At 41.1% G+C, this 13,635-nt stretch overlaps 1 protein-coding gene across 4 annotated transcripts in view; it reads left to right on the forward strand.

The window, feature by feature from the left end:
• The window catches only part of Tceanc2 (transcription elongation factor A N-terminal and central domain containing 2), a 37,195-nt gene extending 26,226 nt beyond the window's left edge, over positions 1–10,969 (forward strand). For all 4 annotated transcript variants that reach the window (XM_027944909.3, XM_027944908.2, XM_027944906.2 and 1 more), the window contains exons 4-5: positions 1,732–1,925; positions 9,938–10,969. In XM_027944909.3, coding sequence (XP_027800710.2) covers positions 1,732–1,925; positions 9,938–10,126 — 383 coding nt within the window. In that variant the 3' untranslated portion in view covers positions 10,127–10,969. The remainder of the gene's footprint in view (positions 1–1,731; positions 1,926–9,937) is intronic.
• The last annotated feature ends 2,666 nt before the right edge of the window (positions 10,970–13,635 follow it).

Raw genomic sequence — 13,635 nt, forward strand, 5'->3', positions numbered from 1 at the left:
GGAAGAGAGTGTTCCAAACAGAATGTTCATTGGGATGTGAATTCAAAACTAAAGAGAAGAAAAAATATTTAAGTGATTTAGGAACTACTGAAGGATTTAAGTGCAGGTGTGAAATGGTCAAATTTGTGTTTTGGAAAAAAATGAGAAAGAAAATAATAAAATTAAATGAAGGCCTCTCTAGCTTCAGGAAGATGGCATTAACAGGTTCCAAACCTATCCAGAGAGGCCAGTCAGGAGGCCTTTGTGGTCACCTGGAGGCAGTGTGCCCCAAGGCAAGGGCACTGGTTCTAGGAATGGAGCAAAAGAAGCATCCAGAGCTGTTAAGGAGGTAGGCACCACTTTCATTAATGTGTTACTAATACGGTTTTTACTAGCTTAGGCAGGATTTTTTTGCCTATTGGATTCTAGCTGGTTATTGCTGCCTTAAGAAAGCTCATGATTTTTAAACATATATCTGTCTTGAATTCTTTCTTTTTCTGAAATTTTAATTCCTGTGTTTAGTTGATTTCTTTGGCTTTTTATGCATATTTATTCTTATAGATAATTTTGCATATTGATATGTTTGACCCTTCCCCCTTTCTTCCATTTTTATTATAACAATCTGAAACATACACAAAAATAAAGTAAAATATGAGAACAAAATTCCATATGCCCTTTGGCCTCTCTTCATCTTTCTCTGTTTTGCTTTTGTGGTGTTTGCCAGATCTTTTGTCATTTCAGCTCAGTGTACTTGAGTATGCATCTCTAAAAAAGTATGAATATTTTCTCAGGTAACAACAGTGCCACTTTCTTACTTAACAAAATTGGCAATAATTCCTGAATATAATTTAATTTCTGGTACACATTCATATTTTTATTTATCTCAAAGTAGTTGGTTTTTATGATGGAATCACATATCACATTTGGTAGTTCAGACTCAGTCCTTAAGCCACCTTTTTTTTTTTTTTTTTTTAGTTGTAGTTGGACACAATACCTTTATTTTTTTAAATGTTTTTTCAGTTATTGATGGACCTTTATTTTATTTATGTATATGTGTTACTGGGAATTGAACCCAGTGCCTCACACATGCTAGGCAAGCACTCTATTGCTGAGCTACAACCCCTGCCCACCTTTTATTTTATTTATTTATTTTTATGTGATGCTGAGGGTTGAACCCAGCGCCTTGCACGTGCTAGGCAAGCACTCTACCACTGAGCCATAACCGCAGCCCCCTACCCACCTTTTTAAATGTTGAAGAAACTGTGTCTGTTATCTTGTAGATTATCCCACATTCTGAATTTGTCTCTATTTCTTCATACTATAATTTAATTTAACTTTGTTTTAGGTACCAGGGATTGAACCCACAAGTATTTAACCACTGAGCCACATCCCCAGCCCTTTTATTTATTTATTTATTTATTTATTTATTTTTGAGACAGGGTCTTGCTAAGTGGCTTAAGGCCTCAGCCTCCTGAGTTGCTGGGGTCGAATAACTTGCACCACCACCCCTGGCTCTTATTCTTTTTAAGAATCTATTGATGATGCCTCTAGTTTATGACTTACTCTGTCAACAAGTCTGATTCTCTCCACTAATAAAACCAGCCTTTGTGAAAACCGTCTCATTTACACAAGACCCTTCACATCCTTAGGTATGTAAGTGACTGTCAGTGCCACACATCAGACCATCTAGTTCTGTGCTTTTCAGAAATAGATACAACTATCTCTCCTTTGTTTTTTCTCCTCCTTTTCCAGGTCACACTGTGAACAAGATGCGTAAACATGCAGATTCAGAGGTGGCTTCTCTTGCCAAAGAAGTTTACATTGAGTGGAAAACTTTCATTGAAAAACATTCGGATAGACCTTCTATTGAAGTTCGAAGTGATCCCAAAACTGAGTCACTTAGGAAAAATGCCCAGAAATTACTCTCAGAAGCCTTGGAATTAAAGGTAAAGTTCTAATTGGAATGTGATTGCTAGGAGCTCTTGCTTAAATAAGCCCTAAGTTTTTCATGAGCCTTCATAGACTTAATGCTGTGACCTTGTTCTAACAGGTAACTCTAAGGATTCTAGATTTATAAGCATTCTGGGAAATAGTGTTATAAGAATGTGGGCTTTGGAATTAGCAAGACCTAGGTTGAAACCCTGGGTGTCATGATGCCTTAGGCAAATTTCTTAACATTTCTGAAACTTGCTTTCTTTTTCTAAAAAAAGAGAATTACAATTCCTACCACAGACATGGTTATTGGGAAAGTTAAATGAACCATTTATACAAAGGAATTGTATCTAGTGCCTGCTGATTACAAGTCACTTAATGAATATTGGTTCCTTCCCATTTAAAATTCTTTCCCTTCCCAGTGAAGTAAAAATTCTGAGATGGCCTGTGTTTTGGAATATCAATGACAAAAGAAAGAGCTGTCTACTGAGTTGGGGGCGGGTGGCACACACTTGAATTCCATTGGCTCGGGAGACTGAGACAGGAGAATCATGAGTTCAAAGCAGCCTCAGCAATTTAGTGAGTCCCAAAGCAACTTAGCAAGACCCTGTCTTTAAATAGAATATAAAAAAAGCTGGGGATGTGGCTCAGTTTGGTTAAGTACCCCTGGTTCAATCCCTGAAACAAAACAAAACAACAAAACAAAAAAAGTTGTCTATTGAGAAAACTCTGCTCTCCCATTTTTGTTACCCCCCTACTTTTAATTCTTTTTTTAAAAATATTTATTTATTTATGTATTTATTTTAGTTTTTGGTGGACACAACATCTTTGTTTGTATGTGGTGCTGAGGATCGAACCTGGGGCGCATGCACGCCAGGCGAGCACACTACCGCTTGGTCCACATCTCCAGCCCCCCTACTTTTAATTCTAAGGCATAAAATCAATTGCATAAATATATTCCTTATCATCTTCATAGCCAGAAGTTGAGATGATATTAGTGGTTTGAAGTATACATGCTGGAATAATTTTTGCTCATTTATAATGGTATTAATCATCACCAAACAACAAATCTTGCAAGCTAATTAATACTCTGGAAAAATCAGATATATAACATTGTTATGATTTGAATCAGAAACATCTCTCAAATTCTGATGTGTTGAATTCAGGCTTGGGTGCCCAGTGCAGCAATGTTTAGAGGTGGAGTATTTGGGAAGTGGTTGGGTCATGAGGACTCTGATTTCTTCAATGGATTAATCCATTGATGGATTCATAATTGAAAAGAGTTCTAGGAGGTGGTAGAAACTGTAGAAGGTGGGGCCTAGTGGGAGGAAGTAGGTCACTAGAAGCATGCCCCGGAAAGGTATATCTTATCCCTGGCTTCTTCTTTGGACTTTGTTTCCTGGCTGCTATGAGGTGAGCTGCTTTGCTCTTCTCATCATTCTGCCCTGATGCTCTGCTTCATCCCAAGCCCAGAAACAGTGGAGCCAGCTATCCATGGACTGAAACCTTTGAAACTATAAGCCAAAATAAAGATTTCTCCTCCAAGTTGATTTTGTCAGGTATTTTGTCACAGTGACAGAAAGCTAAATAAGCGAAAACATCTATATTTTTCTTCTTCCCAGGATATCCCAGGCTCTCCTTATTAAAATATCCTTAAAGAATAATTTAATTATTTTTAATAAAGGAAGGAATTTAGAAGTCTTGCTGAAGTGTTAGATCTGTTACTACATTGTCAAATTTTTTTTTTCCTTTTTAACCTTACCACTTCTATCTGAATTTTTATCTACAAAAGAAGAGTAGGTGGACTTGTGATATATTATTTACTTTTTGAAAAGAAGATTTTAGTTTAAAAAAGAAAACTTAGAATAGAAAATGAGAAAACTGTAGAAAGCAGGGAAAAATCTCCACTGAACCTACCACCCAGGCATAATCTTAACATTTTGGTGCATTTCCTTTTTCAGTAAAAATTACTATAGCTTTTTAAATGAATGCTGGGCAAATTATTATTAGAGCAAATTATATGCCAAACATTCTGTAAGATTTTTATTGATTATTTAAATAACATTGCATAAAATTGACATGATTATTTACATTTGTGCTTTCTCTTCAATCTTGATCAATTTCAATTAACATCATTTTATATATCCTTTTCTATATATCTTCATTTTTTCATGTTTATAATTTTTAATGTCTATCTGATGGTGCAGGGAATTGCTATTTAGTAAGTTTGCTTAACTTCTTTTAAATGAAGCTTCAGTATGAATATTGGAAGAGAGAAAAACATACGTAGGTTATAAGTAACTTTCCAGAGTATTGATTAGCCAACAGACGTGCTATTTTAAATAAAATTCATTTTTTAAATAAGCCAAAATTATTGTAGAAACATACAGTGTGGGTATATAATATGTAGTTAATGTGGTGGTAAATACCAGTTCCCTGTGGTATCTTTTTAAGTAAATGATAATAACGAAGCTATGCTTGTAAGGATTAATGAGCAGTTTGCCTGCTATATTAAACTCCATAATAATTATCCTTTTAGTTTATCCATTAATTATCCTTTAAATGGCACATCAAGTGGTAAGCACTCAAGTGTTACAAAGCAAAGTTAAAAAAGTGATACATTCGTTAGTGCTTTCCATCGTAATTGGAAAAAATATCAGATTAAGCATAGCTGAATGGTTTTGTTCCCAAAGAGTAAATTTTAAAAATTAAAAGTATGCATCTTACTGCCTTCCTTGGCCAAAAGAAAAAAAAATCAATCTGTTTTTCTTGCATAAATAGCATTTGATGGTATTTTTGTTCGTTTGGGATGTAAGAAAATGTAAATACAAACACTTTTTCGTAGGGTTAACCCTAGCACCTATCATCATGAGACATTTCCATATTAGGGTAAATCAATGAACCATCTAATCCAGTATCTGGTCTTTGACAGTAATCAATGTGGAGTGCATTCAAATCAGACACCAGGCAATAGTAGTAAAACCGTTGGGTAAGTTATTGGCCCAGTGACTGAAAAGCTTTTACAATTTGATCCTAGCATGTGTTTTTGTAAATACCAAATCTACTCATTATATTCTTTGTAGAAAAAGATGTTTCCATGTTGTTTCAGTTATATCCTTTAATAGTGAAAGTCAGAAATGAAGAATATACACACAGCCAAAAGATTCATCTCTTTACTACCCTACAGATCTTGCTTTCTAGATTCATGGATTATTTTCTTGTTCTTGGAATAATGGAATAGATGAATAAAGACTCCATCGTTCAAATCCAAGCTCTATTCCCCTTTACTATCTCCCTTCCGGATCTTCTTTGTTCTTCTCCGTCTTTTAGATCTTTCCTCATATGAACATCCCCTGTGGTGTCATTCTCTTACTTCCCCTTCCTCATTATCCACTCTCCTTCCTACCTCATGTCCTGTGATCATTTTCCTATTATGTCATTAAAAAAAATGAACCTGATTCTCAAAGTGAGCCTGTATCATTAAGAGTTATGAAACACTGGCTGGTTGGCTCAGTTGGTTGTCAGATGGTGCTAATGAGATCCAGGTCAGGGGTACATTCTCATATGGGACTGTTAGTTTTTTTCTTTGTTTAATGGCCTCAGGCTGCACCCTTGGCTTTGACCAGCTCTCTCATAAATGTATTCAAGTGGTCAAAAAGAAGTGTGAGTTGATACGTACAAATCCAGTCATGCTATCAGAAAACCCACACAAAGTTTGCTTCTTGTGGATGTTCGATTCATTGAATGTTTAGTGGGATTCTACTAGGTGTCAGGGGAAAATACAAACATAAATGAGCTGCAGTCCCTCTCCTAGGAAAGCTTGGTATCTCCTGGGCTGGGGTTCCATCCCCAGTAACACAGAGAGAGAGAGAGAAGTGCTAGCTTACCATCTTTTGAATGAGAGCCTGTAAATAATAAACAGAAACATGAGGCAGTCTGAAGTAGTGGTGTAAGCCCAGCAAGGGGTATAGGCATACAAAGTATGGAAATGTTAACTCTGGTATAAGAATCTGGGAAGGATTTTGCTAACTAGAAAACACATAATAAAAAGACATTCATCTGCTATGCATGATGTTATTGAGAGGGCAGGAGAGGAGGTAGGTGTACATGGGGAAGAAGCACATTCATTTAACAAATATTTATTGAACACTTCCTATGGTTAACAAAAGAAGAAGACCTTATTTCCTTGCATTTATAGAGCTTACAGATGTGGCAAACATCATGATTGATGATGGCACCATTTCCCACCAGATCTATTCCCTGGTGAAGAAGAGCATGTTTTATATCTTTCCCAGCTAAAGCCAGTTTGCCCAGGATTAGACAAGTGAATTACACACGCTCCACACACAGACACAAATAGATAAGGAAGGCACGTCAGATTCTCTGTCTCCGAGAAACGGGAACTAGGAAATACCAAGAAAACATCAGTGCAAGTATTGAAACAGAAGGGATGTTGGAGGAGTTATGAGGAAGCAGAAGGTGTGGGTAGAGATGTGTAGCATAAGAGGAGAGAACCAGGCGGTTAAAATTGGTAGTGAGTAAGACCCAGGGAGAGGAGCAAAAATGTGTGAGAGAGACCAGGCAGAGGATGAGAGAGAGAAATATTGCTAAATACAGCAAATCGCTAGATCTCTTCTAGGGTTTCTGTTCCCATTCCCATTTCTACAGATGTATCTCATAGCAAAATCTCTTTTTCTCAGGGTCTCAGTGAAACTGATCCTTTTATCCAAAAGTGTTTACTTACCTAAAGCACCAAGTTAGGACCCATTGGAAAGGGCTTATCAACTTGGGCAAGTTTGGATTACCCAAGGCTGTTACAAGATAGGCCTTCTTCACTTTGTGCAATGAATTTCTTATACACAATGGTGCCGGATGAATTATTTTCCTTTATGACTTATATTTTAATATCACAAACATTTTTCTGCATTTCTTCATTTCATTGCCCCTCATTTAGCAAGAGGCATGTGTGAGAATTGTTAGATACTGCCTATTCCCATCACACCTCGGGCCTAGCTTCTGTCAAGCTGCGCCAGGCGCTCTCTATACATTCCATCTCCTTTCTAGGCTGTGGCTTCCTAGAGGGGAGGGGTCAGATCTTTTATGTGCTGTGTCTCCAAGAACCAGCCAGACTCAGAGTACCAACTCTATTTGCTGGATTAAGATATATGAGCAGCCATTTATATGAATTCCAAGGCACTCTCAGATTTGGGTTTGTTTTTTTATAATAGCACAATTTGATGGAATGGCTATGACTTTCTTTTATAAACACACAGACCCTTCTTCCTTTATAAGCATGCCCCTTTTTTAAAGAAAGATTTTCTTACCTGTTAAACTAAGTGAATCTCTAAATATTTGGTGAGTAACCAGCCTCATACTAGAACAGGAGCCTCTCTGGAAAATGCTATGGGTCAAATGCTGGGCAGCTAGGCAGCCACCTTGCCAGCCTCCGAACGTAGTCTGGTATCAGGGCTGCCTCAGGCCAGGGACTCACTAGTGCATCGTCTACTCAGGAACCCTTGACTTGAAAAACTTGAGCTCTGTGGGTTCTAGAGAGCTATGGTGGCAAGTCCACTCCCTCCAGCCCAGACCTAGAAGGTAATCAGCCAGCCACTGGGACCACAGGCTTTCATGAGCATCTTTTGCCTAGTAGACCTCGGCTTATGTCTGGGCCTGACAGCATTCATATTCTGTCTCACTCTCTTTCTCTCTCAGTCCTATTCTGCTCCCTGTTTGGTTCTTGTATCTTCAGAGTTTCTCTTTTTATTCCTTCTGTGTCTGTCTCACATGTTAGGACATGTTATCAAATATCAGATAAGACTTTTTATTTTTGGTGTCTCTTTCTTTGTTTTTCCTCTTGTGTGTATGATGTGTGTGTGTGTGCGTGTGTGTGTGTGTGTTTGTGTGTGTGTGTGTGTTTTACTGGGGATTGAACCCAGGACCTCACACATGTTAGGCAAGCACTCTACCACTGAGCTACACCTCCAGCCCTTAAAAAAAAAAAAAAAAAAAAAAAAAAAAAAATATATATATATATATATATATATATATATATATATATACACACACACACACACACACACACACATTTTAGTTGTAGGTGGACACAATACCTTTAGTTTGTTTATTTATTTTTATGTAATGCTGAGGATCAACCTCAGTGCCTCATACATGTGAGGCAAGTGCTCTGCCACTGAGCCACAACCCCTCCACCCCATTTTTTTAAAAATTATTTTAGTTGTAGTTGGACACAATACTTTTATTTATTTATTTTTATGTGGTGCTGAGGATTGAACCCAGGCCTCTCACGTGCTGGGTGAGTGCTCTACCACTACGCCACAACCCCAGCCCCTCAGCCCTTTTTATTTGATTTTGAGATAGGGTTGCACTAATTTGTCCAGGATGGCCTTAAGCTTGCAATCCTCCTGCCTGAGCCTCCTAAGTAGCTGGGATTACAGGTGTATACCACCACACCAGGGCTTTTTCCTTTTTATCCTTTTTACATAGAAGTATAGGATATACAGAACAGTGTGTGTCGGCTCACTGAACTGATCACAAAGCAAACACCCACTTCACCTGGCCAGATCCTAGAATCCTTCAGTTTAGGAAAGACATCATTTCCTCCTGAAGCCAGGTGCTGCCCTTCTGAGTGAGGTGACTTCCCTGTGGCTGTGCTCCTCGGCATTCATTCCCACCCCCTTCCTAGCACTCAGTGCCCTTATGATCCCCGTTCACCACCTGTTTCTCTTATTGCCTTTTCTCCTCATGGCCATAAAAGCTGTGCCTACCCCAGTCACTGCTGTTCCTCAACCCAAGCACAGAGCCTGGCACGTCATAGATGCTGAATAAATATTCAAATAAATGCCTAGCAGGAAGGGAAGGAATAAAGGGGAAAGAGGGAGTAAGAAAAATTTGTTCCTCTTTTCAAAGAACTTACTACCAGGGGAGACAAACTCAAAATATAGATTATTATGACATTATGATAATGACCAAGGGAAGCTCAGGACACAGTGGTAGCCTGAAGAACTTTCAGTCCTTTGTGCTAGGGTTTTTGTTGGTTTCTCCGTGGGGGTATGTTTGCCTAAGCTTTGACGTACAAACACCGAGTGTTTCCTGAGGAAAGGTGTGTCTTCTAAGGGAACGAGTGCTGGTGCCGTGGCGTAGAGGAGCATGAAAACAGCTAGAGCACTTAGGCCGGGGACGGTGGTGGGGGGAGATGGGCTGGGGGTCTCTGATCAGCAGCCTGACCTGGCCTGGATCCAGACCATGTGGACATAATTCCAGACCTGGTCTGCTTTGATTAGGTCTGTGACCTCAGGGTAGCCTGAGTATGAGCCAGACCACCCCAGAATTGCTCCAGGTCCCATCGCCTAGGCCTGTTCTGCTTAATTGAATCTGCATGGGTCTCAGAACGCTGAGGGGGCCGCTGGGTGCCAAAAGGGGAGGACCGTGAACTTTGCAGTCAAGGTCTAGGGCAGAGTTCCAGCTCTGTCTCTCAGTAGCTGTACAGTCTTGATCTTTTACCTTTGAACCTGTTTCCTTATCTATAGAATGTGATAATAAGAGTTATGAGCATTAGATGGGAAAAGTGATTTATAAACTGCCTCATGCACATTTTAGGATCCAGACCCAGTGTTTCTAAAATGCTGTAAGGGGTTAAAAGGCCCTTTAAAAACAAAAAGAAGCATGAACTGCTCCACTGATTTATTATCCTTGGACTTCGTTTCCTGGTTGGTGAAGTACAGGGCCTAGTACCCGTTGCTTAGTTCAAGCCAGTTTCCTGTTATAATGGCAAATATTACCACCCGGCAGGGGTTGTGAATGAGGTCCCTGTCACAAAGCACATGGCCTTGTTCCTTAATTGCCAGGGTGGAATTAATTTGCTCTTCCTGTTTCTCTTGTGACAGGAAGTAGATGTCCTTGAATTTCAGTTGATTAATGGAGGCCTCGAGCAGAGTGCTGCAGCCTCTCTTACTTTTAATCCTTATGCAATGCAAGGCCCTAATTTGATAATTTTGCTGTTTTTTAGATGGATCACCTACTGGTTGAAAATATTGAGCGGGAAACGTTTCATCTCTGCTCCCGCCTCATTAATGGGCCATACCGGCGGACGGTGAGAGCTCTGGTCTTCACATTAAAGCACCGAGCTGAAATACGGGAGCAGGTGAAGAACGGCTCGCTGCCCGTCGGCACGTTTGTACAGACCCACAAAAAGTGACCCGAGGACGGTTCCAACCCTGGGCTGGGCAGAGAGGAAAATGGGCCTCTCTCTGCCATTCAAAGACTCTTTTGAGTCTGGGTGATGGCTGGTGCTGGCTGTGCTAAATTTTCCCATGGTGCCATTCCTTCAGACAGAGGATGCGGGGAGCCCTGGGAGACAGGCCTGCGGGAACCTGCTTCATTAGCCACCACGCGCTGGTGCTGCCTAACAGGATGCACGCAGGCTGTCACTAGGAAGCGCCATACGATTGCCATCACCCAACACAGTGAAAGGGTGACGGATTTCACTGTGAGCATGCCAAGGACACCTCTAAACTTCCCCCATGTCAGGCAGATGAAGTTAACACTTTATTTCGCCACCCTGCAGGTAACTGAAACTCAATTACCGCTGCTGCTCACTCGGTTCCATCCCCCTGAGTTTAGACAGCTCCGGTGCCTCTCAGAACTCCCTGTCTGTTCTCTTTGCTCTACCCCAGGGGTGAGCCTGCCAGAGCCCGCCGACCAGCCCTGCTTTCCAGAGCTCACTTATCTGAACGGTTCAGCTCTCCCTGGAAGACCTTCTGTGTGGGTCTCCGGAGCCCCCATGCTGAGGCCTCTAATGAGCAACTGGCCCGAAGCCTCCCCACACCTCGGGGTTTATTTGAATACGCTGGCTCTGGTTTAGGGCTCTGTAGAACATACATAATGAAATTTCTTCTGCAATGAATTACTGTGGTAAGAAAAAAATGCATATTTTTTAAAAAGTGAAATACCTATGTACAGGCCTGCTCAAAGAATGATGTAAATGATATTTGCCTTTTTTAAAGTACTATTAAACTGAGACTTGTGTTCTAAAACAAAAGGTGTGGTTTCCTCACTGAAAAGTGTTCTGGGTTGCGAAGGGGTACAGTTGGTAAAATTAAAGAATGGCAGGATGAGAATTTGAGGGAAGGGATAAGACCCAAGGAAAGCTTTTCAGACTAGGGGAGACAGGTGCATGTCTGCAGTCTGAAAGGAAGGAGCCAATTACAAGGGGGAGATTTAAAATTAAAGAAAAAAGGGATGGGTTGGAAAGCGAGGACAGGAGGAAGGGCTAATGTCTACCCAAATGCCTGGTGCTTTTCCTAAGAGGATTTATTGACATGCATCTTTATATATATATAGTCTTTGAAAACCCTGTTAATTCCGTTGTGTTTGGTAAGTATTGTTCCAATCTTTTAGATTTGTTCACTACTGAGCAACGTTTACCGGGTGCCCATTCCATGGGGCATGCTGGATACCTAGCAGTGGCTGCAGTGAGACCTTGAGGCTCAGAGCACAATATGCTGTCCAGTTGCCACTGCTAGTCACTCCTGGAGCTAGAATAATAACTGAGTACTTACTGTGTGCCCAGGACTGTGGTAGCATTTTACAAAAAGAAAATACCCGATTAAAGATGAGAAAGGTGAGGCTCTGAAAAGGGCAGTAACTTACTCAGGGTCACAGACAATGATCTTGGTCTGCTTGATGGTATATAGTATATAGTCTCTAGTTGATTCCATCAGCTCTCATATTTTCAAGCTTCATTTAGATGCCGATGGGATTCCAGTTTGTATTTGCAGCCCACACCTGTGCCCTGTTTTCAGCAGTATCTCCTAGATATTCCGTGGACATCCGTGATGCTAAAACCCATCAGTGGATCGATCGCTGTTACCTTCTGGATAAAGTACAGCACCTTCGTGCTGGTGTACAAGGCCGCGTGTGATCTGGCCCCGCCTTCCTCTCCGTTCTCACTTCCTTCCATTTTCACCAGACTGCTTGTAGTTCTTCCACATCGTATTTCTTTTTTTTTTTTTAATATTTATTTTTTAGCTTTAGGTGGACACAATATCTTTATTTTATTTTTATGTGGTGCTGAGGATCGAACCCAGTGCCTCATGCATGCTAGGCGAGTGCGCTACCACTTGAGCCACATCCCCAGCCCCTCCACATCGTATTTCTTAAAGCAACTGAGCATTCCCTTCCTCGAGTGCTGCTCCCCTCCTAATTCCTTTCTTGCCCTCACCACAGTACCCTGTCTACTCTTCTAGACATATCCATGTGTTCTGTCATTATGTCAGTTCTGTCTCCCCACTAGATTGTAAATCCTCCCTGACTGATCAGAGATCCTGTCTCACTGGGTATCTTCAGTGCCTGGAACAGTGCATGGCCATAGTAGTAGCCAATAAATATTTGTGGATGTCCAGATGTCTGCACTCTGCATGGTTCCCCCTTCCTCTGTTATCCACAGAGTAGCCAAAACGAGTCTCTTAAAATGTAAGACAAATGATCTCTTCTTTGCTTAAAACCTCCCAGTGGCTTCCATTCTCTTGGTGTAAAATCCCTTACCATAGGGCTGGGGACATAGCTCAGTTGGTAGAGTGCTTGCCTTGCATGCATAAAGCCCTGGGTTCAATCCCCAGCACCACCAAAAAAAATCCTTACCATATCCTACAAGGCCCAGCATGATCTGGCCTCTGACTGCCTCTGACCTCATTTCCTGTTATGCTCTCCCTTATGCTTCTGTGGTCCCATTGGCTCCCTTGCTGCTTTGCACCTACTTACTAAGCATGCTTCTGTCTCAGGCCTTTGCACTCACTGTTCTGATAGCAGTACTTGTTCCTTAGATGTCTACATGTTCCTGCCCTTACTTGGATCAAGTCTTTTTCCCTTATCAGAAAAGCCTTCACTGACTTCCCTGAGTAATATTCCCTCCCAAATATTCTATAATACTCTACTCTGCTTTATTTTTCTGCAGAGCATTTCATATCCCTTGACACAATTCTTCATTTCTTTATTGTCTTTCTCCTACTTCAAGAATCTAAGCTTCAGGAAAGCAGAGGCTTTGTTCTGTTCCCTGCAGCATCTCCAGCACCTGGAACAGAGACTGGCACAAGCTAGATCTCCATAGCCATTATTGCCTAGTTGAGTGAGTGGCTGTGGATGGAGAGGAGAAGCATCTAATTCAACCAGGAAATACTTCCTGGAGGAGATGATACTTCTGTGCAGTTTTAAAGGGCAGAAATCAATTGGGTAGTTGAAGTGCATGCCTACAGAGAAGACAGTAAGGAAAGACCCAAAAATGGAGATTTCTGGAAGATGATTTGGGCTGGGTATGGTGGTACACACCTGTAATCTCAAGAGGCTGAGGCAGGAGGATCACAATTTCGAGGCTAGCCTCAGCAACTTAGTGAGGCTCTAGGCAAATTAGTGCTACCCTATCTCAAAAAGTAAAAAGGGCTGAGGAGGTGGCCCAATGGTTAAGTGCCCCTGGGTTCAATTGATACCCCACGCCCCCAAAAATGATTTGTATGGCTGGAGTGGGGGGACACATGCAGGAGAGTTGCTGGAGATGAGGCAGGAGAGAAAGGCAAGAATCAGGACCATATTTGGAGTGTCCTGAAAATCAGGTGAAGGCCTTTGACTGATTCCCAGCAGGAACTGGTCGTTTTTGTGTTAACAGAAGCTGGGGCAGGGAGAGTGAGTGGATGTAGGAAGCTTCATTTATAA

The sequence above is a fragment of the Marmota flaviventris genome, chromosome 10 (assembly GCF_047511675.1).
Source record: "Marmota flaviventris isolate mMarFla1 chromosome 10, mMarFla1.hap1, whole genome shotgun sequence".
Lineage (NCBI taxonomy): Eukaryota > Metazoa > Chordata > Mammalia > Rodentia > Sciuridae > Marmota > Marmota flaviventris.